Below are 26,867 nucleotides of genomic sequence, written 5' to 3'. Positions count from 1 at the left end.
AGAAAATCAACCTAGGCTTCAAGACACATCAATTTGGCCACTATGCTATCTTGTGATAGGAGTTTGTTTTGATGTGTTTTGATGATTCTAATGAGTTTAAAATGTATTTTTGTGTAGGAATATACTAAAAGGAAGTGTTTGAAATTATTGGAATCAAAAAAGAGAATTTTTGGAAAATATGGACCCCAATTCAGCCAAGCTTAAATAAAAGGGAAGGAGTGTGATTTTTATAAATCTAACTAGATATTTGGATTCTACACAAACAATTGTGTGGAAATGGAACCAAGAGATTGATGGAAACAAAGAGGGAATAATTATGTCAAAAATTAAGGAAAAATTGTGTGCGATTACATGTCTCATGGTTGAGAAAAGCTAGATGAAAGGAAAAGAAAAAGAAAAGACAAGAATGATATGAAAAATGAATAAAAGTTGACTTTTTGGGGAACAAAGTTTGACTGACGTGATTTTGAGTAATTAGATGAATCTGGATCTAAAATTTGACATACTTATAGATCTCATTTTTAGCTTTAAAACAAGTGATAATTTATTAAATTTAAAGTTTTGTATAGAAAGTATGCCCTTCCAAAGTTGGACATAAATCCAGAAAAATTAAAAAATGACCAAATGAATAGTACTAATTTGAATGAAATTTGGGGTTGATGCATGAGATCTGGATACTGATGATTATTTTTTCTTTAAAGAGCATGTCAAGAGCTTTCTATAGAGCTTGGAACCACTTCGTTTTGATTTTTCTATAATTAGTTATGAATTTTCAAATTTGACCAAAAATGCTGTGAATAGTGAATAGTAACTTGGAACCAAAGTTGAAATTTTGAAATTTTTCTCACATTTAAGACTTATATAATAGTTCTGAATGATTCTAATTGTTATATAATAGGGTGCTAAAAGAGTTGTGACACAAGATACCTAAAGAAAGGTTTTCAAAATATGAAGGCTAGACTTGAGAGTACGGGCTAATCTGCAGGCAACAAGTTAGCCTGCCAGTCAAGTAGTGCGGTTGAAGTAATTTGCACCCTAGCAGGTTGTTAAAATACCAACCCAAGCCGTCATAGCAAGTTGGTAGGCCAACTTGCCTATATATATATATATATATATATATATATATATAGAAACATTGTTTTTATTTTTAATGTCAACCAATGTTTTTTTTTTTTAATGTCAACCTACGAGTTGTGACTAGCTCTCTTTCAATAAACATATTCTCATGCATCTAATATTTTTAAAAAATTATTATTATTGACTAATTAAATTATTATTTTCCTTTTAAAAAAAGTATTATATAACACAAAAAAGGGATGGGTACTGTGTGTTTTTTAGCAGCGTTCATGTTAAAGTAAAAGAGTAAAAAGAAGAATTTTATTTGCACAGAAAATAAAACAAAATTATATTTGATTTTTTTCAAAAAAATCAAGCTAGGCAGGTTAGGCCGCTATAACCTGTATGTTACGTGGTGTGGCATGACATTCAGACCTTTATATTACTAGCTCTGCTCTTTTAAATTCGAAGCTAGCATCAAAATTATAGAAGTTATAAGGGTAGTAGTCAACATTGGAAGAATATACTTGCCTTATGCTTATATTCTAGGCACCTTTATTCATGTGCGTATTATGAGCATTATTTGCAGCATGATGTTCCTCATTATTCACATGTACATTAGATGGATTAGGCATTTTAACATGATTCCTAATGAAATGATTATCAAGACTCACCAAAAGAAGGTCTATAATCAATTTCATATGCGAGTTCACAAGAATGAAGTGATTGTATAGTGGGTATGTTGTACGTGGAATGATCAAAGTGTACAGCACTTGTTCCTTCAACTTGTTTAGCTTTCCTTAGGTACTTAAAGTGTTTTATTTTTTTTCCTCTATCCATCAGAAAGAGATTTTGATCATGCATAAACAACTCATTTACTATCTCATTTTTTACCTTCACACTTGTGATCTACATAGGGTTTATACTAATTTATTGTCTATGAAAAGTGATTCATAATGTTTGGTTTGTAATAACTTATTAGATTGGAGAACCATTATAGGATATTATATAATAACTATGAGCTATGAAGGGATAAACATTTTGATTCCGCAGGAAATTACACCTTTTGATTTATCTATGCCTTTTGCTTTATACAAAAGGCAATTCCTAATAATGCCTTCTTTTGCAATGACCATAAATAAAAGTCAAGGCTAGATGATGCTTAATATAAGCTTATATTACCACATTCAATCTTCATGTATGGCTAGTTATATGCTACAATAACACGTGTAGGATAGAAAGAATGGTTGAAGATACTGATCTTTGATTATGAAGGCCATCTAACAAACAAGACATCCAATATTGTTTATAAAGTGATTTCCTGAAGTATAATTCAACTTATCATTCCATAATAATTCAACTTTCCATGCTACATATAGAGCCACCCATTCATGCCCAACTATCGCATGGGTCATGTACTAGTTAAATTACAATCGTGAAACTTAGCATCAATTAAACAGGCCAAAAGGGAACAAACTTTAAATCCATCACATTTCCTTAATGGTATTGACAATGGTTTTCGGACTCAAAGTAGCATCAACTTTAAGTATTCCCTCAGACTCATCAATCTCTAGCAAGTCTAACTGAGATTGCAAAAGAGACGCGGGCATAAAATGGCTTCCTTTTGCAGCTCGTTCAGTTAAACGATCTCTTAAAACTTGAGCAGGTAAATCTAACAGAACAAAACTTACAGCACTGGCATAACTTCCATGATTATAATTAGGGTCAGCAGATCGAAGTATTTCTCTATATTGCTTCTTCAAAGCAGAGCAACTCAGAACCACATCCTTTTTGTTTGTCAAGTGTTCTCTCAAATCATTGCATAGTGAATTAAGCCATGGAATCCGGTCTTCCTCTGAAAGCGGGATTCCCATACGCATCTTATCTGTTGCTACAAACAAAATGAAGTGAAAGATTGCTTGATAGGAAGAGAAAAAACAAAAAATATGGAAAAGGATAGCAAGAGATCTTTGATATAATCAATAAAGAACTTCTATTATCAGTTAAAACTCTAAGCTTTATCAATTGTATACCTTTGTTTGACTGGGAATGAAAATCATCAGCATCAAGATAATTGTAGTTCAACTCCGTTGCCAGCATTTGACCTATTGTGCTATTGAGTAAATATTTAGTAGATGAGTACACAAAACTTAATAGGGCTACTGAGCAGTATAATTATAAAAGAACACGTTAAATGTTCAACATATTTCAATTTCAAATGAGTCGTACAAGTGAGCCATATTCAAGAAAGGTTATGCTTTTTTTTTTTTTGGTAGATGTTGAATAGAAACGCAATCTGACACGCCAAAGTAAGAGACAATAACAAACCACTAGCATTCTTTTCACCAAGTTCACGAATATAAGAACAAAAGTTCATTCTTGAGGAACCAATCTACGTTATTTTGAAAATTCATATGTGCTTGTCTAGAAAGTTAATAGGAAAAGGGTACAGTCAAACATGGAGTTTATACTAATCAATAGAACAAATATCCTGTTCTTCTATTAGGCATATCTTGAACCTAATAGCTTCTATCAATAGCATGCCCCTGAGTTAAAATAAATGACATTTGATTTACAATAGAGATTTCTTCATAATTAATCAACAAATTTCCATCTAAAATATGGCTTGAAATATCAAGATTTCGTATAACTTTTAAATAGCATAGTGGAAAGTCATTTGGAAGCAAAACACTAAAATAAAAAAAGGAGATGAAATGACAAAATGACATAAATGGAAACACCACATTGTTATAAATAATCAGATGGTGCATAATATAAACTGTCTCACTGATGATAAACTAAAAGGGTGTATAAATAACGTGGACACAATGGTGTTTTTGGCTGGACAATCCATGATTAAGACAATAAGCTATGCGGTTTAGTTTTAAATTAAAATCGTTAGAGTTGAGTGATTTGTCACTATTACCTCAAACACAAAGCTATTGCATTTTTTGTGGCTGAAGTTACCTTTCCTTTCAAAATTATTAGTTAATACCAGTTATAAGAATGTTAGCAAATAACAGAAGATAGTTTCCTTACCATCACTTTTAATCTAGTTGCACTTTCGCATCTTATAAAGTTTTCCATCACTAAAATCCAACACTTTCTCAATAAACCATTTTTCATAATCTCTTGAATTCAATATATTTTGTAAAATAATTTTTTATGCATATGGAATGAAGATGTTCACAATGCCAAAAACTCTCAGGAAACCTATTGATCTATTGAAGGTATGAGATGAATATTCAAATCACAAAAGTTTTGGCAGCTAATAATCTCACAAAATTATCAATTAGCAAACAAAATCCCGTTTATGTTATCTATGAAACAAATAAAGTGGTTTAGCCATGGACAGATTTATAAAAACACTGGCTTCTAGCTCTTTCAAAGCTAGTAGATTTTTCAAAGACATGAAACAATTAAAAATGCCAATAAACCTACAGATACCACGACACTCCTAGTGCTCAAGCAAATTTAGATCCTCATGAGTACTTCACCATGGCGAAATAGATAGATTGGGCATAATAGTTTATCCTCTTGACATAATTTCATATATTTGGCTCGACTCTTGTTGCTTAGCAAATATTGAGTGATTAGAGAAGTGAGATTAAAGAAACTTAAAATTTAAATCTAATAAATTGAACTATGAGATTCAAATTCGTTCACAAAGAAGATAATTTGCAACAAGGGTCGATGCTTACGTTTTTCCAGAACCACTAACACCCCAAATTACGATAGCTTTACCTGCGACAAAAAATAAATCAACTGTATCCATTGAATAGAATGTATTCTTTTAATTTCAGCATTAACTGAAATCACATACCGTTGTTGGAAGCCATTATCGATGAGTACTTACAATAGTTGAAAAACCTTACGACAAAGTTGAGACTTGATACGGTAAACTTCTTGCTGGTAATACTCTATCAATGCCTCAGGATGTGCCACATAGCCAATACCCACTAGAAATGATCTAGTTTCCCCTGTAAATGAAAATGTATTATTAATCCTATGAAGAAAGAAATAGGAGAACACGGTAAGATGAAAGTATCTAGCAGGATATGGCTAATCACACTTTATTGCTGGATGTTGGATTTCATCCACTAACAGATGCATTACAAAAGATTATGAAGGAGGACCATTTAGGAGTACGAAGAGCTCGATAACCCATGCTTAATTGTTTATTTTTAGATTGTAGTGTTGTACTTCCCTTTTCAACCCCAAAAAGGCAAAACATAAAAAGAAAATTCTATTTGGATGTTACATATCCTAAGGCATACAAAGATGAGGCAAACATACGATTTATAAATTAGTAATGTTGTTTGCTTGCATGATATTTTTTTCCTTTTCAAATTTAAGTGTAGGCTGCCTGAAAAAGATATTTGGGTGTAATGTTTTGCTTTAGAATCATCACAATCACCAAGGCCCTCACTAAATGGCATACATATAAGGCACATAGGTCTATCTTTCCCTATGAGTGTAACATCCTAATTTTTTATCCCTAAGATTTAAATAAATTTATAAGTAAATATTTATTAAAATCAATTTAACAAATGTTAAATATATATATATAAGCAATTAAAATAATTATAATTAGACGTATGTGTGTATATGCATAACTATATATGTATATGAATCAGTGAATAAAATAAGAAGGTTGAGAAGTCCTATATCAACTAAATGATAGGAAGATAGGGTTCTATGAGCTTATATATGGGTGGTAGTAGGGGAGAGTTAAGAATAAGTTAAATAATTTTTACATAAAACTAGGATGGTCTCTGTAAAGTTTTGTGTGCAAGTTTGTAAACGGTTGGATCAGGCTTAAATTTGGTCTACCAATCTGAGACATCCAAGTCATTGATTTCAACAGTGGGATTATTGATTCGATCTCTAAGGTTATTAGGTATGCATTGAACTCCTTTTTCTAGATTTTTTGCATAAAACCTTGAGTAGTAAATTATGTTTTTAAATTTGTTCAGCATTGGATGGATCTACAATTTGGATAATAGACTCAAGACATCTAAGACGTTAATTCAATGGTTAGATTAATACTGAACTTTCATAGTAAGAATAATTTAACTTGTATTAAATTTTTTTGTCTGAAATATTCGAAAATAAAACATAGGCTATAAATTAGGGGTTTTCTTCCTAGGTTATGAATAAATTATAATTGATTATTCTAAGATATAATCTAGTAATTTAAAGATAATATAAGCTAAATAAACTTAATATCACTATTCTTACTCCAAACCTTAGAAAAATTGTACTAGCTAGAATTCTGAGTAACAATTCGAAAACTTTAGAAAGGGAGTTATGGATTGAAATTTAATATGTAGCTTACCTATAAGATATTATAGTAATATATACGTTTTACTTGTAGATCTGAAATATGGTTTGATGACCCCTAGTTCAGGGTCTTGATTTTTGACTCATAAGCACTTGTTGGATACTGGATAACATGAATTCTTACTTGTTTCTTCTATTGGTTCCTCCTCTATGAGGAGTTTTTAATTAAATTGAACTCTTTAGAATAGACTTTGAATAATATGGAATAGAAAAACTGCTTTGAAATTTTGCAAAATTTTTTAGAAATCTGGGACTTGCTTGGTGGGATTGATTTGTGAAAAAGAAATCAATTGTTACAACTTTAGGGTGGATAGAAGCCAAACAAATAATTTTTGGATGAAATTATAGAATTATGGCGTACTATATAGTTTGCTATGACAAAAGGTCATTTGTTCATCATAGCGAAGTCTCCAAGCCCTTAATTTTATTTGACTATGTTTTGTATATTAGCATGAGTTTTTGGGATAATATGGTTATGCCTTGATTACTTGAAAATATTAATGTATGGTATGATATTAATTATCTGATATGGTTGAGGTATGTTTTGAATCTCATATGATACATGTTTTTGAGATCTAATAAGAATTGAGAAATGTCATGACTATGATTGATTGGTTTAACACTCGAGGTAGGTATAGTGGTGGAGACTGATGTATATATATTATCATGTGTTTTGCCTCCATAGCGCACACTATTTTTGTCTCCAACTTTAGCCTGCCTGCATCACATATGTAGGAAGCTCGTGAGAGTAACTAATGACATGATTAGGATTTAGCCTATAGGTTCAAGTTGGCAGGTATAAGAAGGATATAAAGCGGGAACTAAATGATTAATAATAGATAGTGAATGATAATTAAAGCATGCATATATATATATATATTTGCTTTAACTTATATGTTTGTGACATGTCTGTTATGTGATGATAACATATTTAATTATTATTTTAATTGTCAGCCCTACTTGACGCCTCTTATAGGAGTTGGTAGGCAAAAAGGGTAGAAGATTTCATTACTGAGATAGTAGTCTCACTTTGTTATATCTACGATTTTTAAGCAAGAGCAATAGTGGAGCTACAAGTGAGAAGGAATTGGAGGCGTAAGGTCACCTTCATTAGTACATACCCCAAATTTTGGTTATGTTTAGTAATTGGTTATTTGCCACTTAGGACATCATTATGCTTCTCTTTTTATAGTTTTTTTATGTTAAAACTATTTATATGTCCTTAATTATAAATTTTATATTGAGAGTCTCGAAGGTCGTAGATCCACGATTTAATATTTCTGAAGATTTCTTTGAAATAAGTTAATTTAGTTTCGTTATATTATTTATTACAAATTGTGTCAATTAGATACATAGAAGGCTTTTTATAATTATTTTAGGAGTACAATTCTTTCCTAATATTGTTATACACAATGGGTAGTAGGATTTTTTTATAACCATGATATGCTGTACCATTGACTAATTGTCTTATTCTTTTATATTATGGTTATATAACAGAGTAAGAAAATCTAGAACAATTTTTATAACCTACTTTCTTTAATTACCATGGTAATGACATTGGCATTCCTTATATGTTTTAAATTTGGCAAGTTTTTAGATAGGTTGTTGCAATGGGAAACAAAGAAAAAGTCATATGGGCCTATCCCTAGTACTGGGAATACGGGCTAACATAGAGCTAAAATTTCAAAAATGTCTCATTTTGCTAAGCTTGGCTTACGGGCTTTTGACTCATTTAAGAAAAAATGTAATTTTTTTTAATATTTTCCATATGTTTTATCAAAAATAAAAATAAAAATAAAAATAAAGTAATGAGATTACTAATAAAAGGCATAAATATAAACAAAATTAAGTCACAAACACAAAACATCATTATATCTAAATATCCATCAACATCCATAAACAAAACAACGACGTCCAAAAATTCCATCAATAGTATAAATGTGCAATAGACAAATACTACCATTAATTTTTTGAAACTTTGTTATCACTATTATCAATTGCTTTTCTTCATATGTATGCTCTTTTTTAGTAGCCAAAAATATCAAGTTGTCCTACTTTATAGAAATTTCACTTATAAATTTTGCGGTATAGCTATTAGTTTACTCTAGTTTAAGATGCATTATTATTGACACTCATAAATTTTTAGTTCAAATTATAGAATAATAAGTTATAGGCAAAATGACAAAAAAACACCTTTTGAATTTTAAAAGGCCAAATAAGTCATGCTGACTACTCTTACAATAGCTTTGACATGTCAAAATCTATCGAAATTACCCATTTATCATTTTAAAATTTAAGAGGTATTTTTTTGTCCATGTTTCTGAGTTATATAAGTACAAAAATACTTTCTTATCAAATATATGCAGTTTAAAAATATCAACACATATAATATAAATCAAATCATTATTAAAGTCCAAATTAACCTATTTTTTAAAAAAATTTAATTAGACAAATTATTGTCCAAAACCAAATAAATCAGGCCATTTTATGAAATTTAATTTCAAAATGATAATCACAACTAAATATTTGAAATATCATTAACAATATAAAAAAATTAATAATATTAACATTATATAAACAATTAAAAAAATTTATAAAAAAAACGTAAATGGGTTGGCTCTCGCCCTGCAGGATCGGCTTATTTAAGTCCTCGACCTTATATGGCCAGCTCTTTTAAGCACATTCTTTATTCGAAGGGAAAAATTCTAAACCTGGCCCTCATAATTTTTTGGGCCTAAATGGCTCTACCCGACGGGCTTGACCTGTTTTTCTGACTCTACCTATCCTTCACTTTGGGACGAATAAGGAGCTGTAAGGGCTTATCCCTCATTATGTGGTTGAATGAACTAACCAATGTGTACTAATGAGAGTCTTATCACATGGTATAACTTCACTTGAATCAATCACCCACATCAAGAATTAAATCAATAACGATATAACCAAAAATGCAATATCAATATTCAATTATCCCAAAATATTCTATAATATTATGCTTCAAAAGTACTAATTATGCGATAATTATTTTTCATTACCACCCGCAAAGCAAGGAAAAAAAAAAATTATCACAAGGTAAACCTTGCACTCAAACTAGCAATCTAATAACTTATCTACCCAATTAATATAATAATATATTAATATATAATCTAGCTAACTAATTAATTGAGCGTATGTTTGTGTATACATGTTAGTTAAAGTTTCTATTATTTATATCCCAAGTTTCCAAAACCAAAGTTTCTATTATTTATATCCCAAATCTCCCGAACCTTTATAACCTAAAATTAAGCCTGTTCATAACAATTTATATTTTTCCTAAAAATTTAGCTTGCTCAGTTAATCCTCAGTCAACCTCTAAATTATTTACTTAAATCAAAATCTCCAAAAGTCTGAAGCCTAAGTTCTTATTCAAGATTCCAACTCCTTATTTCAAATTTAAATCCCAAATTAGGCCGTCAAAAGTTCAATCCATTATTTGATTCAAAGAATATTGTCTCTCACAAATAGTAAGCTTTCTAAGTAATATAATTATTTTAAATTCTCAAATCAACCAATAAATAAAACAAAATCAGGAAAAATAATCTACTAATTTAGCTTTATAATTTTAGGGCCATCTACCATCAAAATTCAATACTCATTCTAAATTTTAATTCCAAAAGTTTACTCTAACCATCCTAATATTATATTTATCAGATAGACCTAGTTGAGTAGAACAATTTTTATGAAAAAAATTTAGTAAACAGAGGTAATTTTACTTACGCGGATGAGTTCGAAAGCTCGAAGGAGGAGAAAAAATGGCCGACCTGCGCGACTGGACAAGAGGAGCGGTTAGAGGAGATGAGCAACGCGTTTTCTCTCTCTTCCCTTGCGATGGTAACATACGATATGAGCTGGGGGGTTTTTGTTTACCCGACGGGGATATTACATCTACTGACCCCGCGTGATAAGGGAGAAAATTGATTTCAGGTCCCCGTTTTAATTTTCTTCCGACCCGTCTTTTGTATGGTTCATTTTACTATTTTTTTTATAATAATAATAATAATTCATTTCATTTGATTATTATTTTGTAATCTCTTATATTTCTATAATAATGTTTTGTGTAAATGCTCTTTACTGACATAACTACATGGTATTTACCATGAGATAATTTTCTTTCCAAATATTTAAATATTAGGAATAAAAAAAATGAAGATGTTACATATGGTTTGGGATCACGTATCATGTTATGGTACAATATAGAATAAATTATGGTATGATATATATATATATATATATAATTGTTTATGTATGTGCTCATTGTTGGTTCTATTGTATTGATAAATATTATGATGAACTATTTTATGAATTATCGTTTCCTAAACACCTCATGGGTTGTACTTGTAAGCACATTAGATAGAATTAGAGTTAATATAACATCTGTCTCACTCTTTTATTTTATGTTTTCAGAAGTGAGCTTTGAAGGAGGACTGGTGGGAAAGGCACCCCAGGCTTATAAAGGCCACAAGAAAAAGCAACATGTCTCCATTCAATGTCATGCCCGTTTCATTTTAATATTGCTGCATTAGGATCATGTACAATTGTAGAATGCATTGCTATTTATTTTTATTGATTCTATGCTCTGTCATAGTGAAGGACTGTGTTTACCGTGATAAATGATGCTAAACTTTAGTTTGTTGTTTTATTTATTACTCCTCCGGTCTTAATATAAGATCTAATTGTTGAGTTAGTTTTGATCCTAAATATAAAACCCATTTTTCATATTTATCACTTTTTTTCTAAATTATCTCTATAAATACTCCTTCAACCATAATCAAATAGAAGAGGAAGAGAGAGTATTAAGAAAGATGATTATGGTATTTTAGGAAAAACGTGTCACATTTCTTATAATTAATTAACTTACCTAATTTTCTTAATCTAATCAAATTAGTTAAATATGTCTTATATTAAGGATCGAAGGAGTATATGATTTTGGAGTGTATACTGGTAGATGAATTAAGACCTTAGGTTTGTGCATGTGATTAAACTATGAGGATCCTCTCCTTATTAAAGGTGATTGACTTGGTGAGTTATTCTAGTTCTTATTGATTTTGTTGGAAGGCTTGAGGCTTGATGTTATATCTTTATAATTATAAATTATAAATTGTTTTATCAGGAGTGTAGATTCTTGATAATAACAATGTTAAACGGGCTGTATTACTATTTAATATGATTTACATGTGACTATTTTGTTGTGTGGTTATTACACTACACAGTGTATGTGATCAGGTATTTGAATAAGTGGATGAATTTTTTATATCCATGATCGTTCGTGTGTTGTGTATTAATTTCTTTTCTATCATTGATATCCACTAGAAAAGAATTTTGTTTCTTTTACATTATTTCTTTGTTTACGTGATGCTTGCTTTTTAGAAGATACCCCAATACTTATATCCTACCATCAATTGCAACTACACAATCCTAAAGATACACATGAATAAAGTTATGAGACAAAATTGATAGCACCTAATACATAAATATCATAATTAAGACTTACCTTAAACCAAGCAAAGTACATTGGCTTATTTCTATCATGCATTGGCTTATTTCTATTGACATAGTGATCTTAACAGTAGTGTGGAATTATTTCAATAAAATGTTGAATACGATCTGAAACCACTTTTGTCTAAGATTATGCCCTATGATGCATAAAAATATTGCAATTTTCTCTCCCAACTTCACATCTCTTGAATCTTCTAAATAACCTCTAGTTCTTACCTTGCTGCATAAACTAATAAAACATCATTGACCAAAAAAAAGACTAATAAAACACTCCTGTTTCCATTCGCAACAATTTGCCGCAAAAAGAAAACATTTTACCTGATAAGATTCATGAACTCTTCTCATTTTGTACTCACCTTTTTCTCTTAATTCATAGTTAATCTGAAAAAGTGTTCTTTCATAATTGAAAATTTTCCTTTGAAATCACTTAAGCAAAGATTTAATAAAAATGTGAAAATCAAAATAAGTACATAAATCAGTCATAAATTTACATCAGTTTGATTAAAACAGATATTTTAAGTCATAAATTAGTCAATAGTCAATTGCATAAAATTTTTTTTAAGCATGGTATGTTCTCTCATCTTTTGTTGGAATAATTTGTCATTTTATAAAAAAAATAAGTACGTAAATTATTTTTTTCAATTAAAAATCTTCACAAAACCGCACAATTATGTTAAATATCCATCTCTGCTACCCAAAATGGAATGGTTGTCCAATTCACTTTTGATCCAATAATATTTTTATTCCGCATAATCTGACGTCGTTGGGTGACCTTGAAGTAAGCTAAAAATAAGAAAAATCAAAACAATGGCAAAAAAAAGTGGCCAGTCCGGTCAGGCTGAGGGGTCCTCGGCGTCCATTACAGTTGAAAGTTGTACAGCTGTTGTCGCCGACTTAGATTCGTGAGGCGACTTGCGGATTCTTCGCCTATGTGACCTATCGATCACAGGTTTGATCCTTTCATCTTCTTTCTCTCCAAATTGCGGCTTCGTACTTGTTTCATTTTCTTTTTCCAAAATTTATTATAGATTTTTGCGATATATCTATGGCTTAGAAGACGAGAGAGCTCACCAAAACCAAAAAAAAGAAGAAAACGAGAGAAAGCGAGCTGGTTGTAACTGAATCGAATCTCATCATTAACAATTTTCTTTCAGAATACTGGTGATTGAAATTCCAACGAAGGTGCAGTGTTTTCATAGATCTCGTCATTCATCTGCGATCTGAGATACAGAGTTGTAAATAGAGTTGTTAAATTGGGTTGTGAAATTGAGCCTGGTGCGGAATTCAATTCTCCCGCTTCTTGCTTGTACAAGCCCTTATTGGCAATAAACCTCAATCATCCATCTTCATCATCGTGGTTTCTTCTTTTTGCACCTATTTTTGGATTGCAGTAAGGGGGAATTTGCCCCTCTTGAGCAGAAGGTGGCTCAGCCCCTGCATCATGTGGTTGCTCGTGTCAGGTTCTCCGTCTGTCCCTTCCTTGCTTGTAAGGTTAATAGTATAAGAGATATGCCGAAGAGTGGGAGTCTTTCCCGAAATTCTACTGGCAGTAGTAATGCTACGATCAATAAGGCATCGTCATTAAGAGTTCTGACACCTCAACAATCTCTTAGACGCTTGGGATTGTGTTCCCAGATAGCAACTGGGGTCCAGCACTCATCTCCTACTGTGTTTCCTGAAAAGCGTGGTAAAGTGAAGGCCTCGAAGAGGAGCAGTGAGGTCAGTGCTCACATAACTGCTCGTGCTGATGATCAGGAAGCAACAAACAATTTTGAGCATAGGATTGACATAGGAGGTGGAGATGAGAAGTCTGATTTGTTGGGATATGTGGTTTTTTCTGGAAAGCTAGTTTTGGATAAGAGAAAGCCTTCGTTGAATAACAACAGCAATGCTCAACAGACGTCTTCTGATACTGCTAGTCAAGAAGCTGTAGATGCCAAACTAACGAGCAAAGTTTTAGTCTGGGGATCTAATGTGCTGCAACTTGATGATATCATTTCGGTAATATATTGCTTCCATTTCAATGGATGATTAAAGACATCTGTACTGATATATCTTCTGGTCATATGGAAGCCAATGATTATAAGACTAATTAATTTTAGTCCATGTTCTAAACAGGTTTCTTATAATGTTGGTCTCAGGCATTTCACTGTTCACTCATACCCAGTGAAAAAGGCAGCATGTGGCTTTTTGAGTTTTACTAAACCTCGAAGAATTCGGAAGGATTTGCGCTTTGTGGCATCAACTGTAGAAGAGGCAGTTCAATGGGTTGGTGGATTTGCAGATCAACAGTGTTTTGTGAATTGTCTCCCTCATCCTTTGGCATCCTCTAAGAAGCAAGCATCCTCAGAATTACTTCCTACAGATACCCCTCCTGAACTGCTCTTTAGATGTAAAAGTCCACCTAAGATGCTTGTGATATTAAACCCACAGTCAGGACGAGGTCGTTCAAGTAAAGTTTTCCATGACATTGTGGAACCAATATTTAAGGTATGTTCCTCTTTGATATTGCCCCATATTATTTAAGCTATATATGTTTGTTGTTTTGCTCATTTAGTCGTGATACACACATTTGATGACGCATTGAAATAGATAGACGGATGGGATTGTCTTGCATTTTTGTGAAGCATCCTGGAGAAGTAACAATTACCTGACATTGACTATTACGGTTTGTTTTCTGTCAATAGGGTGCTCAGTTGCGTTTCTATTCTTGAACCTTTAGGACTGAATTTCTCTTTTGATAAAATAATTTGTGACAAGATAGTGGAATCACAAAAGAGGAGGATAGGAAATCCTGCAAAAGCAACCGAAAAAGAGATGTGACAAGATGCACACCAGCTCAAGATTGATCTACATTTCCCATAGATCCTGCTAAGGAATTTACCTGCTCCCAAAATTGAGTAAACATTTATCAACACATACAAGAAGGCAAAAACACAAGTCTATTCCAAAATCAATGGCTGAAAAGAAATTTCATTGTAAAAACTCTTTATGGTCCATTCTTAAACACCAGTGATGGGAAATTAGAAAAAAGTTTCTGGAGGAACAAGAGATTTTAGTTTAATTTATTATTATGTTTTAGTAATTCTCTTATTTTAACTTGTTAAGTTAGTTTTTCTTTTATGTTATTTTTATTTAGGGTTAAGTTATTATTGCTATTTTAATCATTGTATTTGCATATTTTATAAGTAAACTTTGACGTATTTTCATTGCTGACCTTATTGATTGAATTAATGTTAGTATTAAATCATATATGTCATTGCACACTGCCATCATGTCTTGTTATTTTCCCTCTTCTTCCCTCTTCCCTCTTCTCCTTACCTCTCCTCTCCTCGCATCAACCTCACCATTGGACAAAGCATTGTCAACAAGTAATTCTCTCCTCCTCGTCAAAGTCTGTAAAATGAAGACAAACTAATTGAAGGAATTACAGATAAATCTGATAAGGCCCGAGCACCTGTTGTTGTCAAAACTCACAGGAGACATAAAAGATTGGCTAAAAGGCAGAAAAGGTGGAACTACTGGTGTAGAAGAAAATATAAGGGTTAAGGACCAGAGGAGACAGAAAAGTAGAGGAGTAATACTAGGTAGTCATTATGAAAAAGGTGAAGGAAGCGGTCAGAAAATTGGGAGTGGGTGTATAAAGAGAGGAGATGGGAAAGATGAATGGGGAGAAGAACTTTTAGTTAGGCTTAGGCTTTGTGTGGAGAGAGCCAATCCTCTTGAAAGACTGGCATACCTGTTCAGAGATTCCTTAATATCTGTGTGTGTAGTTTGCGACTTCTATGTATTATCTGCTGTGTTAGCAATCTGAAACTGTATGTTATCCTTTCTCTGTTAGTGTCATTTGCTTCTGTAGTGGGAAAATCTAAGTGGGTTGTCTGTAAGTGTTCTTTATATCAGTGTGTATTGCATTTGGAAGTAATGTATGGGAGCTTTTCTTTTTATTTCCTTTTGTAAATATGTATTTTGTGTATCCAAGGGTAACCTGGGGGAAGCATTTATTGAGGTTTCTATCAAAATCATTCCTCAAAAACATGTTAAAATGGCTACTGGAGCTTTCAAGCAACTTCACTGCCATTATTTTAAATGATTACGGATAGCATACAGAGAAAGTTTCAATGTTGTGCATGTCTCCATATTTATACATAAGGCATGCACTGTGACAGCTTGCAGGTTTTCGATTGGAGGTAGTCAAAACTACATCTGCTGGTCATGCTAAAAAGCTTGCATCAAGTGTTGACATCAGCAGTTGCCCTGATGGTAAAACGACTAAAATTAATTTCGACAACTTTATTTAATTTTCTTGGTTTGCTTATTACATCTTGAGTATTTGATCATATACTGTATTTTTCAAATTGGTTTCCATTTCAGGAATTATATGTGTAGGTGGAGATGGGATAATCAATGAGGTTGGTAACATGCTATTTCAAAGGACCTCTGGTCTTTTTTTCCCCCTGTTCTTTGTTTAATGGACCTATATATGCACATATTTATTGTATGTTTTTAATTTTCAGGGACTCACTGGTCTGGTCCTTTGTGTTGTTTCATTTAGAAAAAAAATATTGTCATCTTTGTGTATTGAATAATTTATGCCACTGCAAAAGTGTATTTCTTCCAGAACATAGGTACAGTATTTATAAGAATGATCCCTAGGTTTAGGAGATTCTAGGATCAACCTATTGATTGCACAATCAGCTGGAAATCAGCCCAAAATAAGTAATTTAAAATTCAAACAGATCTGCCGAGATCCTAGGAGAGAAATCAGGTGAAGATCATCTGAATTAAAGGCAATAAATGATAAATATAGCCAGAGATCAGAGCGGCGTCAACACTCCCCCTCAAGCTAGTGAATAGATGTCTATCATTCCCAGCTCGCTTGTAAGCTCTTCAAACTGTGGCCTTGCTGATGCTTTAGTGAAGATATCTTCCACTCAGCAGTGTGATGGTGCATGAGTTAATTTGATAATTCCTGTGTCCTCCTTTTCTTTTATGAAATGCTTGTCAATATCAACATGCTTGGTTTGTTCATGATGAACTGGGTTCCTTACCATTGCTATGGCAGACATACTATCACATCTTAATCTTATAGGTGTAGTTGGTGTGAATTTCAGCTCCCTTAGCACTCTCAGTATCCACAATCCTTCACATACCCCGTGAGCAATGGCACGCAACTCAGCTTTTGCACTGCTCCTAGAAACAACATTTTGTTTCTTACTTCTCCATGTTAATAGGTTCCCCCATAGCATGGTACAATACCCAGAGGTGGACCTCCTATCAGGGAGAAATCCACCATGATCAGCATAGAAACAATTATTTCTCGAGATATGCCTTTGGCAAAATAGAGTCCTCGTTCTGGAGTCATTTTTAGATAATGCAGAATCCTGCATACTGCATTCATGTATTCCTCTAGAGGCTCATTAGTGAATCTGCTTGCAACTCCAACAGCATAGCTTTTATGGGGGTGTGTATGAGAAAGATAGAGTAGTTTTCCTACCAATTTCTTATACCTTTCAGCATCAACAGGTACTGGTTCCTTTTAGCTTGATTTAGTTTCAATGGTTGCTGGTTGCCTTGAACCATTTAGCTTCTTTCGACTCTCTTCTTGTTTTGTCATGAAAAACACTTCTCATAGGCTAGGCAGTCTCTCTTGGCTCATATTCGCCCTCTTATCTCATCATAGGAGGATGGTAATCCGAGGAACTTGTAAATCCTCTTCTCCTCTTTCATCTTGGCGGCTGAAGTGCATGACCATTCATATATATCATATTGGTCTAGTTACTGCCACAGAGTAACCAAGTTAGTCCAATATTCTGTCATATTTAAATTACCTTTATTGAGTCTGTCTAGGTTTGCTTCTATTTCCAGAAATGCAGCACGATTGTTCAAGGAGGTGAACATATCTCGTGCTACTTCCCAGACCTCTTGGGTAGACTTGAACAAGGTGAAGCTGGTGCTGATCTCTGTGGTCATTGAATTGACCAACCATGATTGAATCATTGAGTCTTCGGCCTCCCAGGTGTTGTACTTTGGGTCCTTCAAGTCTTGCTTCGTTGTCGTACCATTTAGGTACCCAAATTTGCCCTTTCCAGTAACATAGAGGCAAACACCCCCTGCCCACTATAGATAGTTCTGTCCGTTTAAGCAGTGAATAGTGACCTGAGAGGATGTGGTATCGCTTAGTGCTTGGTGGTTCACCAGCATTGTTGATGTATTGTGTGCTGATGGGTGTGAACCACCCTGGCCTTCACCGTCCAGCCCAAAACCGAATCGGATCATTTGTGCTCTGATACCATGAATAATTTATGCCATTGCAAAAGTGTATTTCTTCCAGAACATAGGTACAGTATTTATAGGAATGATCCCTAGGTTTAGCAGATTCTAGGATCAACCTATTGATTACACAATCAGCTGGAAATCAGCCCAAAATAAGTAATTTAAAATTCAAACAGATCTGCTGAGATCCTTGGAGAGAAATCAGGTAAAGATAATCTGAATTAAAGGCAATAAATGATAAATATAGACAGAGATCAGAGTAGCGTCAACATGTATATTGTTTTTTTCCCTTCCCAACAGCCTTTTTGTTGTCTTTGACACAGTCATACCATAAGTAACTACGATATATTAAACGGTTTTAGTATTTACTTTGTTCATTGTGGTAACTCACATGTAGTGCATATAGAGTAATTACAAGATGGCTTTAGTGGAATTATTTCACCGAAGTGTTTTAAATGATATAAATTACTGATATCACTCCAACATTGTCATTGAAATTTAATTTTATAGCTCTGATTTAAATTTTGTTCTTCCGTTGACAATAAATATCTAGGTAACTAAATAACAAAGTACACGTTCATGCTCCTGCAGCTGATATTAAATTTTTTAATTTCACCTGCTGGAGAAGTTATGGGCAAATTGTATTGTAAGACGTGTGATAGAAGGGAGGTCAATTGAGACTGTTGTAGTGGCTTATTGCTGTTACCTGCTATGATAGTTTGAAAGAAGCATAGGGAAAGTCATTTTATTGTCAAAATACTTGCTAAAGATTAAAAATTAAGGGACTAGAATGATTTTTGGTGATAGAAGTGTGGGATGCCATGTTCATGGGTTTAGCATTTTCCCTTCAGCAATGCATTCGACTTACATGGGCTCTAGTTTGTTAGAAGTCCTGCCAAAATATCCAGCTGCTTTACCTGCTATGAATCAAAGTAGAGGTGTGGGATGCCATGTTCATGGTCTTAGTATTTTTTTCCTTTAGTGATGCATTCAACTTATGTGGGCTCTATTTTGTTAGAAGTCCTGGCATAATATCCAGCTGCTTTGCCTGCTGTGAATCAAAGTAGAGGTGTTGTTTTTGCAGCTTCCTTCTGTTCTAACTTTTCTAACTTTTCTTTTTCACTGTGCATTACGTTAGGGCTTTAACAATCACTGTTCCTTGTCTTGGTATTGATGTTTTTCTTACGGGATTTTGTCCATATTGGGGAGAGGGGAGGGCGGACTGGTTTTCATTTTAGCCAATTTCATCATTTGAGTTTTAAATTTTAGTTACTGGTGTTTTTTATTAATTGGATTTTACTTTTACAGCTCAAAAGCTTAAGCTTAAGGGAGAGTGTCGAGAAATCCTATTCTAGAGTTTTTAGTTTAATTATTTTTAAGGAGATTTATGGTCAAGCCATATCATTGTCTGCAAGAGTTTATCTTGGAGTCAATCATCTCTGTCATTAAAGTTTTATGATTATAGGATGAGAAGGGGCTGCCACAACTTGTACTAGAGTTTTCCATGCAGGAAACCTTCACATTCACTGTATTTCAGTTTTTATCTTCTATTTTTGCTAATTTTGACTCATTCCATGTCTTTCTTGCCGTTATTTCAATATTTCAGTCATTTTATGAATATGTTGTTTGATATTTGCACGTGCAACATGTACAAAGAAACCTAGATCAACATTCTCTGTATTCAGGTTTTAAACGGTCTTCTTAGTAGAGATAATCAAAAGGAAGGAATATCTATACCAATTGGAATTGTACCTGCTGGTTCTGATAATTCACTTGTATGGACTGTTCTTGGTGTTCGGGATCCAATTTCTGCAGCAATGGCAATTGTGAAGGTAATGCATGTATTGATATAAAGACACAATTTTTTATGTTTAGAGAATTGGTGGTTTTGTAATTTGATCACATACTATGGTTATTATACAATGCTTGTTTATTTTAGCTCAAGATATTCTCAACCCGAATTTCAGATTCATGTTCTGGACTTCATCAATATTTCTCTGTTTATTGTTATCTTTTTCATTCGTGGGGCGGTGATAGAACTTCTCATTTGATATCAAAGCCTTATGTTGATTGCAAACCTGAAGACTCTTAAATGTTTTGCTGCATATTGATTTACTTTGGTCTTGGTACATAGACTATTATAGGTGCATTGGTAATTCAGATGTAAGAAGTAAAGAGGAGCCAACATTGAATCACCTACCTTTGAGATTGTCACTATTCTTTTCTAGTGTTGTTTTGGGATTGTAGGAAGTCTAGGCATCATTTTTGAATAATCCTTTAATTGTTCCTTGCTTTGGCACATCGTATTCTGTTGAATCAATGATATAGCCGAAAGAGGAATGTGTTGCAGATTTCTGATATAAGCTAAAATCCGAAATGGTTAATGACTGATTATCCTGACCTTCATTTGCTTTGCCTGGTTCAGGGAGGGCTCACTGCTACTGATGTTTTTGCAGTTGAATGGATTCAGACAGGAATTATTCACTTTGGATTGACAGTTTCGTATTATGGTTTTGTTAGTGATGGTAAGCCAATGCAAAACGCGCATGTGCACACAGATGTATGTATGGGCACGCACGCATGCATGACCATATATATATAAATATATATATACCTGTCAAATGACAATCTCTTATTTTGTTGATAATTATTTTCATATAACAACTGAGAAACTTAAATTTTGGAATTATTTTGGTTTCTTCATTAGCTTGTAGGTCCATCTGCAGCTTTATCTGAATCCTTTAATTATTGAAACATAAGGGTGATTCAAGGGGATTTCTTTGTCACTGTACTTTTCGTGCAATATGATGGAACTCGTTGCATGTTTTAAGTGCTTTGATAATAATTTTTTGGGAATCATCGATATGCAAAGAGATTTGATAACTTTGTTGCTTGTATGAACCTTGGTGTTTTCTTTGGAAAGGATTTCAACCACAGGCTTAATGCGTTAATATGTTCACAGCTACGTCACTTGCAAATTATTCTATTAGATAAGCCCACTGTTTATAACTCTTCTATGCCATTATGTTCTTTTGAAGATCTAAGGCCTATATCCTTTGAGGGAATACAATGCAATTTCTGGACATTGCCACTTCAATTACAAGGAAGTATCTAAGCTTTCCTGAGTTTTTCATGTCAAATTTAGTTGCAAGAGCTCTTTTGACCTCGATAACTCATCAAAGTCATCACTAGTCACTATTATATCATCAACATATATTATTAAGATTGTCTTCTTACCATTTTTATGTCTTTCAAATGAGAGTATGATCACTGAATAGCCCAATGTCTTTATTGCTTTAGTAAATCTATTGAACCATGCTCGTAGTAATTGCTTCAGTCCATATAGTGATTTGTACTGTTGACAAACCTTGTTAGGGTTCCCATAGTCTTCAAGCCTGGAGGAATTTCTGTATAAACTTTTGGAGAATTATTCTTAACTGGATGATTTCTATTCCTCTGGAACTGTACAATATATAGAGCAGAGAGACGGAGAAGAGAATCACCGAAATAAATGCATGGGATTACAAAAGAATGGGGAGGATCATAATATTCTATCTACCCATGATTTTCTCCCTAAAATCCTAATCATAGTAGCTATACGATATTTACAGATTTACCACAACACTTCCTCCTCCAAGTCACCAATTAGGAAAGCATTTTCCACATTGATTTGAAAGAGTGACTAGTCTAGATTGATTGCTAAGTATAACAACACCTTTACTGTATTTAACTTCGCGAACAGAAGCACCTTGATTTGGTTCATAGTTTTGGCATTGCCTAGGAGCATTGAGAGCGGCACCTTCACCTCTTTTACCAAAATCTCATCCCTGTGGCTCTCTGGAATGAGATTGAAGGTACTGATCCTTGGATTGTCAGCTACTTGTCTCATTTTGATCTTCTCTTTCCTAGTTTGGTTTTCGTCAGAAGTGGGATTGTTTTTTGTCCTGTTCTAGGTTGTTTCATCCTCAAATTGGATATTTTGAGATGTAAGATGTATATTAGTAGGTTCAGGGATGGGCTGGTGTCAATGGGCTGGTGTCAATGGGCTGGTGTCAATGGGCTGAATGGGGGCAGATGGAACAGATTCAGGTTGCTGGTTGGGTCTAAATGGAGAATAACCCACAAAGATGCACTTAATTTCTCTCGGATCTAGCACCATGGTCATTATGTGCGTAAGTAACACACCCAAACACGTTTTGATAAAGTTATGTAATGAGATGATTGTCAGGGCAGCTTGCACATAATTTCAGTAGAGCAGTTTGGAAGTTTAGAGTCCTAGATGGCATTTGGTTGGTTAGAAAAGGGGCTGTAAGGATGGCCTCTCCCTAGAAAACGTTTTAAAGCATATTGTTTGGTCATATGTCCTTTAACAATCAGCAAGTTTTCTGTAATCAGCTGTGCAAGATGATCACTCAGTGTCATACAGGTCTATTTGCTGTGAAACCTTGATGAGACATGCGTAGATTGATATGCTGTTGTATAGATCAATTTTTCTCCCTTCCCTGTATTCTTTGTTTGGGCTTATAATGAGATTCTCAAGGACCCCTGACTTATTAGCCCAGACGTACAGTAGCTGTTAAAATTTCTAGTGTTGAAAGTTGTTCTCTATCCTAATTTTTTTTTTTTCATGTTTGCTCCCTCAATCTTCCTTTCTTTGTCTCGCTTTTTTTCTTTCTGTTATTTTTATTACTATTACGTGATCATAAGCAAGGGTGCGTCCATGGCTGTGCGTTTACTTCTAGCCACCAGAGCATGGAGAAATACTCTTCCGTACTTGCATGTTCTGTGTTCAGAATTCAGATGCTCCCTCTTCTTTGATACTAAAAAGTTATCAATTACTGTATAAAAAGTAATCTTTGACTCTGTAGATATATTTTATAAAATAAACGGGCCATGCTTCTCAGAAGCTTTATCCATTTCCTCCTCCTTTTTTCCCTCTTTCTAATTTATTTAAACATAAATGATAATATATGTAAACTATGTGGAATTAATTATTCCAAATGGTTTTTATATTTTTTTACTGATGAATATAATTAATTTAAATAATTAAAATATCAGTATGTATTTGAATTGATTTGTATGAATTTTTTATTAGTGATAGTGGATTATTCATTTGAACCCATTATTATTTGATTAGTAACTAACACTTCAATATTTCACACATTTAAATAAGAATCATGGCCTTTATGATATTTTTTCTAGTAAACGTACTTGTACATCTGTTACATTGGAACTAATTTTAAAATTTCAAAAGCACATTTTAATATCGTGCTCAACTGCAAAAATGACTTTATTTTACTAACAGGTTTAAAAAAATTACAAAATACTATTTTCAGAAGCGTTTCTGAAAAGGCACAATAACTTCTCTCATAGGAGAAATAGGAATTAAACTTTTCTGTTTCAATGCAAAAGGAAGGATTGAAGTCACAGACAGTGAGCTATACAAATGAAACATTGATTAAGACCCATTTGATAGGCGATTAAGTGCTTTTGCATTTTTCAATCTGCAGTATTGGAACTTTCCGAGAAATATCAGAAGCGATTTGGTCCACTGAGATATTTTGTTGCTGGATTCCTCAAATTCTTATGCTTGCCGAGGTACAGCTATGAAGTGGAGTATCTTCCAGTGACAAAAGATGAGAGAGAAGGAAAATTTTCTATTGATAATGAAGTAGTTGACATGTCTGACCTGTACACTGACATAATGGCAAGACCAAACAAAGATGGAATACCCAGAGCATCTAGTCTCTCTAGTATTGATTCAATAATGACTCCAAGCCGTGTGTCTGAAGGGGACCTGGATACCTGTCTTGCTCATGCTAACTCTGAGCCTTCGGAGTTGGTTCGTGGTTTAGATCCAAAGTCAAAGCGCCTATCATCTGGAAGGAGCAATGTGACAGCAGAACCAGAAGTCATCCATCCGCAGCTGCCTCTTTCAACAACTCCTAATTGGCCAAGGACCAGATCGAAGTCAAGGACTGATAAAGGATGGACTGGCCTGACTGTTGCTACCACACATGATAATTCTAGGTGCTCATGGGCCAATGCTACAACAAATGATCGAGAGGATATATCATCAACACTGTCTGATCCAGGTCCAATCTGGGATACTGAACCAAAGTGGGACACTGAGCCTCATTGGGATGTTGAAAATAAAATTGAGCTGCCTGGGCCATCAGATGAGACACAAACCGAATCTAAAAAGGAGATTGTGCCCCGCTATGAAAACAAATGGGTTATTTCTAAGGGACAATTCCTTGGTATTCTAGTTTGCAACCATGCCTGCAGAACTGTTCAGAGCTCTCAGGTTGTGGCTCCCAAAGCTGAGCATGATGATGGATCTTTAGATTTGCTCTTGGTTCATGGGAGTGGAAGGCTAAGACTGTTGAGATTCTTCTTGCTTCTACAGATGGGTCGACACCTTTCACTGCCATATGTTGAATATGTCAAGGTATTTTTGCATTAATAATTGATGAATAAGTATTTGGAGAATTTATCTGAGATTCTATACAACATCAGTAGTAAATGTGCCTTATATGATAATAGCACTGACTTTATATCTGTTCAATTTCCCAAGTTCACCGTTCCTTCTTATGCAGGTAAAATCTGTGAGGATAAAGCCTGGGAAGCACACTCATAATGGATGTGGTATTGATGGTGAGCTTTTCCCACTTGATGGCCAAGTCGTTTCTACACTACTTCCAGAACAATGCAGGTTAATTGGTCACTCACATAATACCTCTTACGCATGATAACCTTTAGTTTCTCGTCAATTCCTTGGTGGCTTGTAATATGATCGTGTCTTTTCACTACTGTTACTGAGTTTGTGGATAGTACTGCAAATCCGGATGCCCTATTTGTCTGTCACAACCGTTTTTACTGAACAGGCGAGCTCTGTAAATTTCATGTTCCAGTTATATGTATTGTTGCTGCTTTGTTAACTGTTTTTGTCTTCCTGTCACTATAAGAAAAGTGGCCCTATTTCCCTGGCTTTCAATGAGCTGCTCATTGTACTTTGTGGCGCCATTCCTATCAGTCATATAGCTGCTCCCCCTCTTCCATTTGAAAGCTAATTTGTTTCTCAATATTTCGTCTTTAGTTTTTTTTTTTTTTTTTTTTTGCTGGGTGAACTGCCTTTAGGTTTTTTAATCTCATATCTACACAATTCTTGAATTGAACTGTATCTTTGATTTGGACTCTGAAATAATCCTGTATATTATGTTCCGACATGACATCCTTCTGTATTGATGTTTATCCACAAGTGTGATGATGTTTGTTGCTGCAAGAGAGTGAAGTAGTAAGATTATTTAGGTAATCGGCCACATAATTACCAGATATATTTTGGCCTGATTGTTATGTTTTGATCATAGTATTATTGGCGATATATCATGCGTTTCCCCGTAATGGGCACTATGCGTAGTTCTATTAGCAATTTTTTTTTTTTTTGGTGATTTATATCTTGACAATAAGCTGCTACTCATAAAAATTTTTAGATACAGCTTCGATGTGACATGACATGAAATTATGACTTTGACAAAAAGAGTAAAAAAAAAACAAGAGGAAGAAGTGATTATATGGTGATAAGTATTTATTTTATCGACGGAAGCCCTTGTTTATAAAAGTAAGATAAAATGACTGAAACTAATTCGAATTTATAAGCATGCGCATCAAATACTGTGTGAGATGTCCGTTGGAGCGAAGTATATGGGGTTTGTGTAAGAGGTGATTTTGCTGACAATGGACGGACTTCTCCATCCAAAGAATCTTCTACACGTGTTAATTAAGAGGGTTTGTACTTCCGCATACAGTGCATGGAACAAAAAGAATTAAAACTCTTGCTTGAACAGAGAACGCAGGGGTAAAGTAGAACGGAGAAGGAGCCGCTAGGGAACGGGTGCCAAGGATTTAAGACATTTGAGTGATTGATTTACTTATCCATTTGAATAATGAAAAGTTATTGTTGAAGAGGTAAAGATTCAAGTTGAAATATTCAGAGAAACAGACCTGATATAAATAAATACAAAAAGAACCAAAGCAATTAACCAAACAAGGGCCCATGCCTAGAGCACAGGAAAAGGACGGATCAAAGATAAATTCAGAATAATAAGTAAAAGAAAAAAAACTGATCTTATAGCACAATTATCTCGAAGATTTGCACAAAATCCCCTTGTAATTAGTAGGGGTTTTGCGTTGGAAGATTTAGACGATTAGTGAGATAAACTATGAAACTCCCAAATGGCTAATGCTAGATGCAGTATAGTGCCTTGAACTGCAGATGTCCCTTTCCTCCAGTTTTGATTCAAAGGAATTAGAATGAAATCATGTTATTGATAGAAAGCATATATGATTTTGAAAACCATCTTTGCATCCCAGTTTCCCCATAATAAGTCTTACTTGTCAATATAATAATACGTGAAGTTTTCAATTATTTTATCTTCAATTAAAAAAAAAAATAACACATGGTTACAAAATGGTCTAAAAATATATTGGAATTTTTGAGAGGGTCAATTTATTTATTTTTTCATTATGCCGAAAACTTTTTAATAATCATTTGGGTTTCAGTTTTAATCCAAATTTCGGTTCAATGATAGCTCCGTTTTGATCTGATTTGACAACCATGAAAATAGTTTGGGGCTGATGAATGGTTTCACTAGTTAGGC

At 33.7% G+C, this 26,867-nt stretch overlaps 2 protein-coding genes across 7 annotated transcripts; one reads left to right on the top strand and one right to left on the bottom strand.

Annotated features, from left to right (window-relative positions):
- Positions 1-2,358: 2,358 nt before the first annotated feature.
- LOC114757141 (gluconokinase) lies at positions 2,359-10,319 on the bottom strand. 6 transcript variants are annotated; one of them, XM_028946130.1, is made up of 5 exons: positions 10,153-10,317; positions 4,880-5,036; positions 4,758-4,800; positions 3,090-3,169; positions 2,359-2,947 (listed from the first exon to the last, which is right to left on the bottom strand). In XM_028946130.1, the coding sequence occupies exons 2-5, from the start codon at positions 4,893-4,895 to the stop codon at positions 2,544-2,546; spliced, it is 543 nt and encodes a 180-aa protein (XP_028801963.1). In that variant the 5' UTR covers positions 4,896-5,036; positions 10,153-10,317; the 3' UTR covers positions 2,359-2,543. The 6 variants fall into 6 exon arrangements, with proteins under 6 accessions (XP_028801963.1, XP_028801965.1, XP_028801964.1 ...); XM_028946132.1 differs by having other exon boundaries at positions 3,090-3,161; positions 10,153-10,315; XM_028946131.1 differs by having other exon boundaries at positions 4,913-5,036; positions 10,153-10,315.
- Positions 10,320-12,738: 2,419 nt separating this feature from the next.
- On the top strand, positions 12,739-25,204 carry LOC114757143 (sphingoid long-chain bases kinase 1). Its single transcript, XM_028946135.1, has 9 exons — positions 12,739-12,880; positions 13,086-13,932; positions 14,050-14,421; positions 16,101-16,194; positions 16,306-16,343; positions 19,893-20,039; positions 20,633-20,732; positions 23,718-24,658; positions 24,807-25,204. The coding sequence occupies exons 2-9, from the start codon at positions 13,441-13,443 to the stop codon at positions 24,957-24,959; spliced, it is 2,337 nt and encodes a 778-aa protein (XP_028801968.1). The 5' UTR covers positions 12,739-12,880; positions 13,086-13,440; the 3' UTR covers positions 24,960-25,204.
- Positions 25,205-26,867: the final 1,663 nt, after the last annotated feature.

Source organism: Neltuma alba, unplaced genomic scaffold (assembly GCF_004799145.2).
Source record: "Neltuma alba isolate B1F8T4 unplaced genomic scaffold, ASM479914v2 tig00010569_pilon, whole genome shotgun sequence".
Classification (NCBI taxonomy): domain Eukaryota; kingdom Viridiplantae; phylum Streptophyta; class Magnoliopsida; order Fabales; family Fabaceae; genus Neltuma; species Neltuma alba.
The sequence above is the reverse complement of the archived record's forward strand: the minus strand, read 5'-3'. Positions and strand labels throughout refer to the sequence as shown.

Coding starts and splice junctions, on each gene's coding strand:
- LOC114757141 (XM_028946128.1), bottom strand. CDS start 4,831: ATGGATACAGTTGATTTATTTTTTGTCGCAGGTAAAGCTATCGTAATT. Junction 3,170..4,757: donor GTTAGTGGTTCTGGAAAAAC/GTAAGCATCGAC, acceptor TTTACTCAATAG/CACAATAGGTCAAATGCTGG. Junction 2,948..3,089: donor TCATTCCCAGTCAAACAAAG/GTATACAATTGA, acceptor TTTTGTTTGTAG/CAACAGATAAGATGCGTATG.
- LOC114757143 (XM_028946135.1), top strand. CDS start 13,441: ATGCCGAAGAGTGGGAGTCTTTCCCGAAATTCTACTGGCAGTAGTAAT. Junction 20,040..20,632: donor CAGCAATGGCAATTGTGAAG/GTAATGCATGTA, acceptor TGCCTGGTTCAG/GGAGGGCTCACTGCTACTGA. Junction 20,733..23,717: donor TTATGGTTTTGTTAGTGATG/GTAAGCCAATGC, acceptor TTCAATCTGCAG/TATTGGAACTTTCCGAGAAA.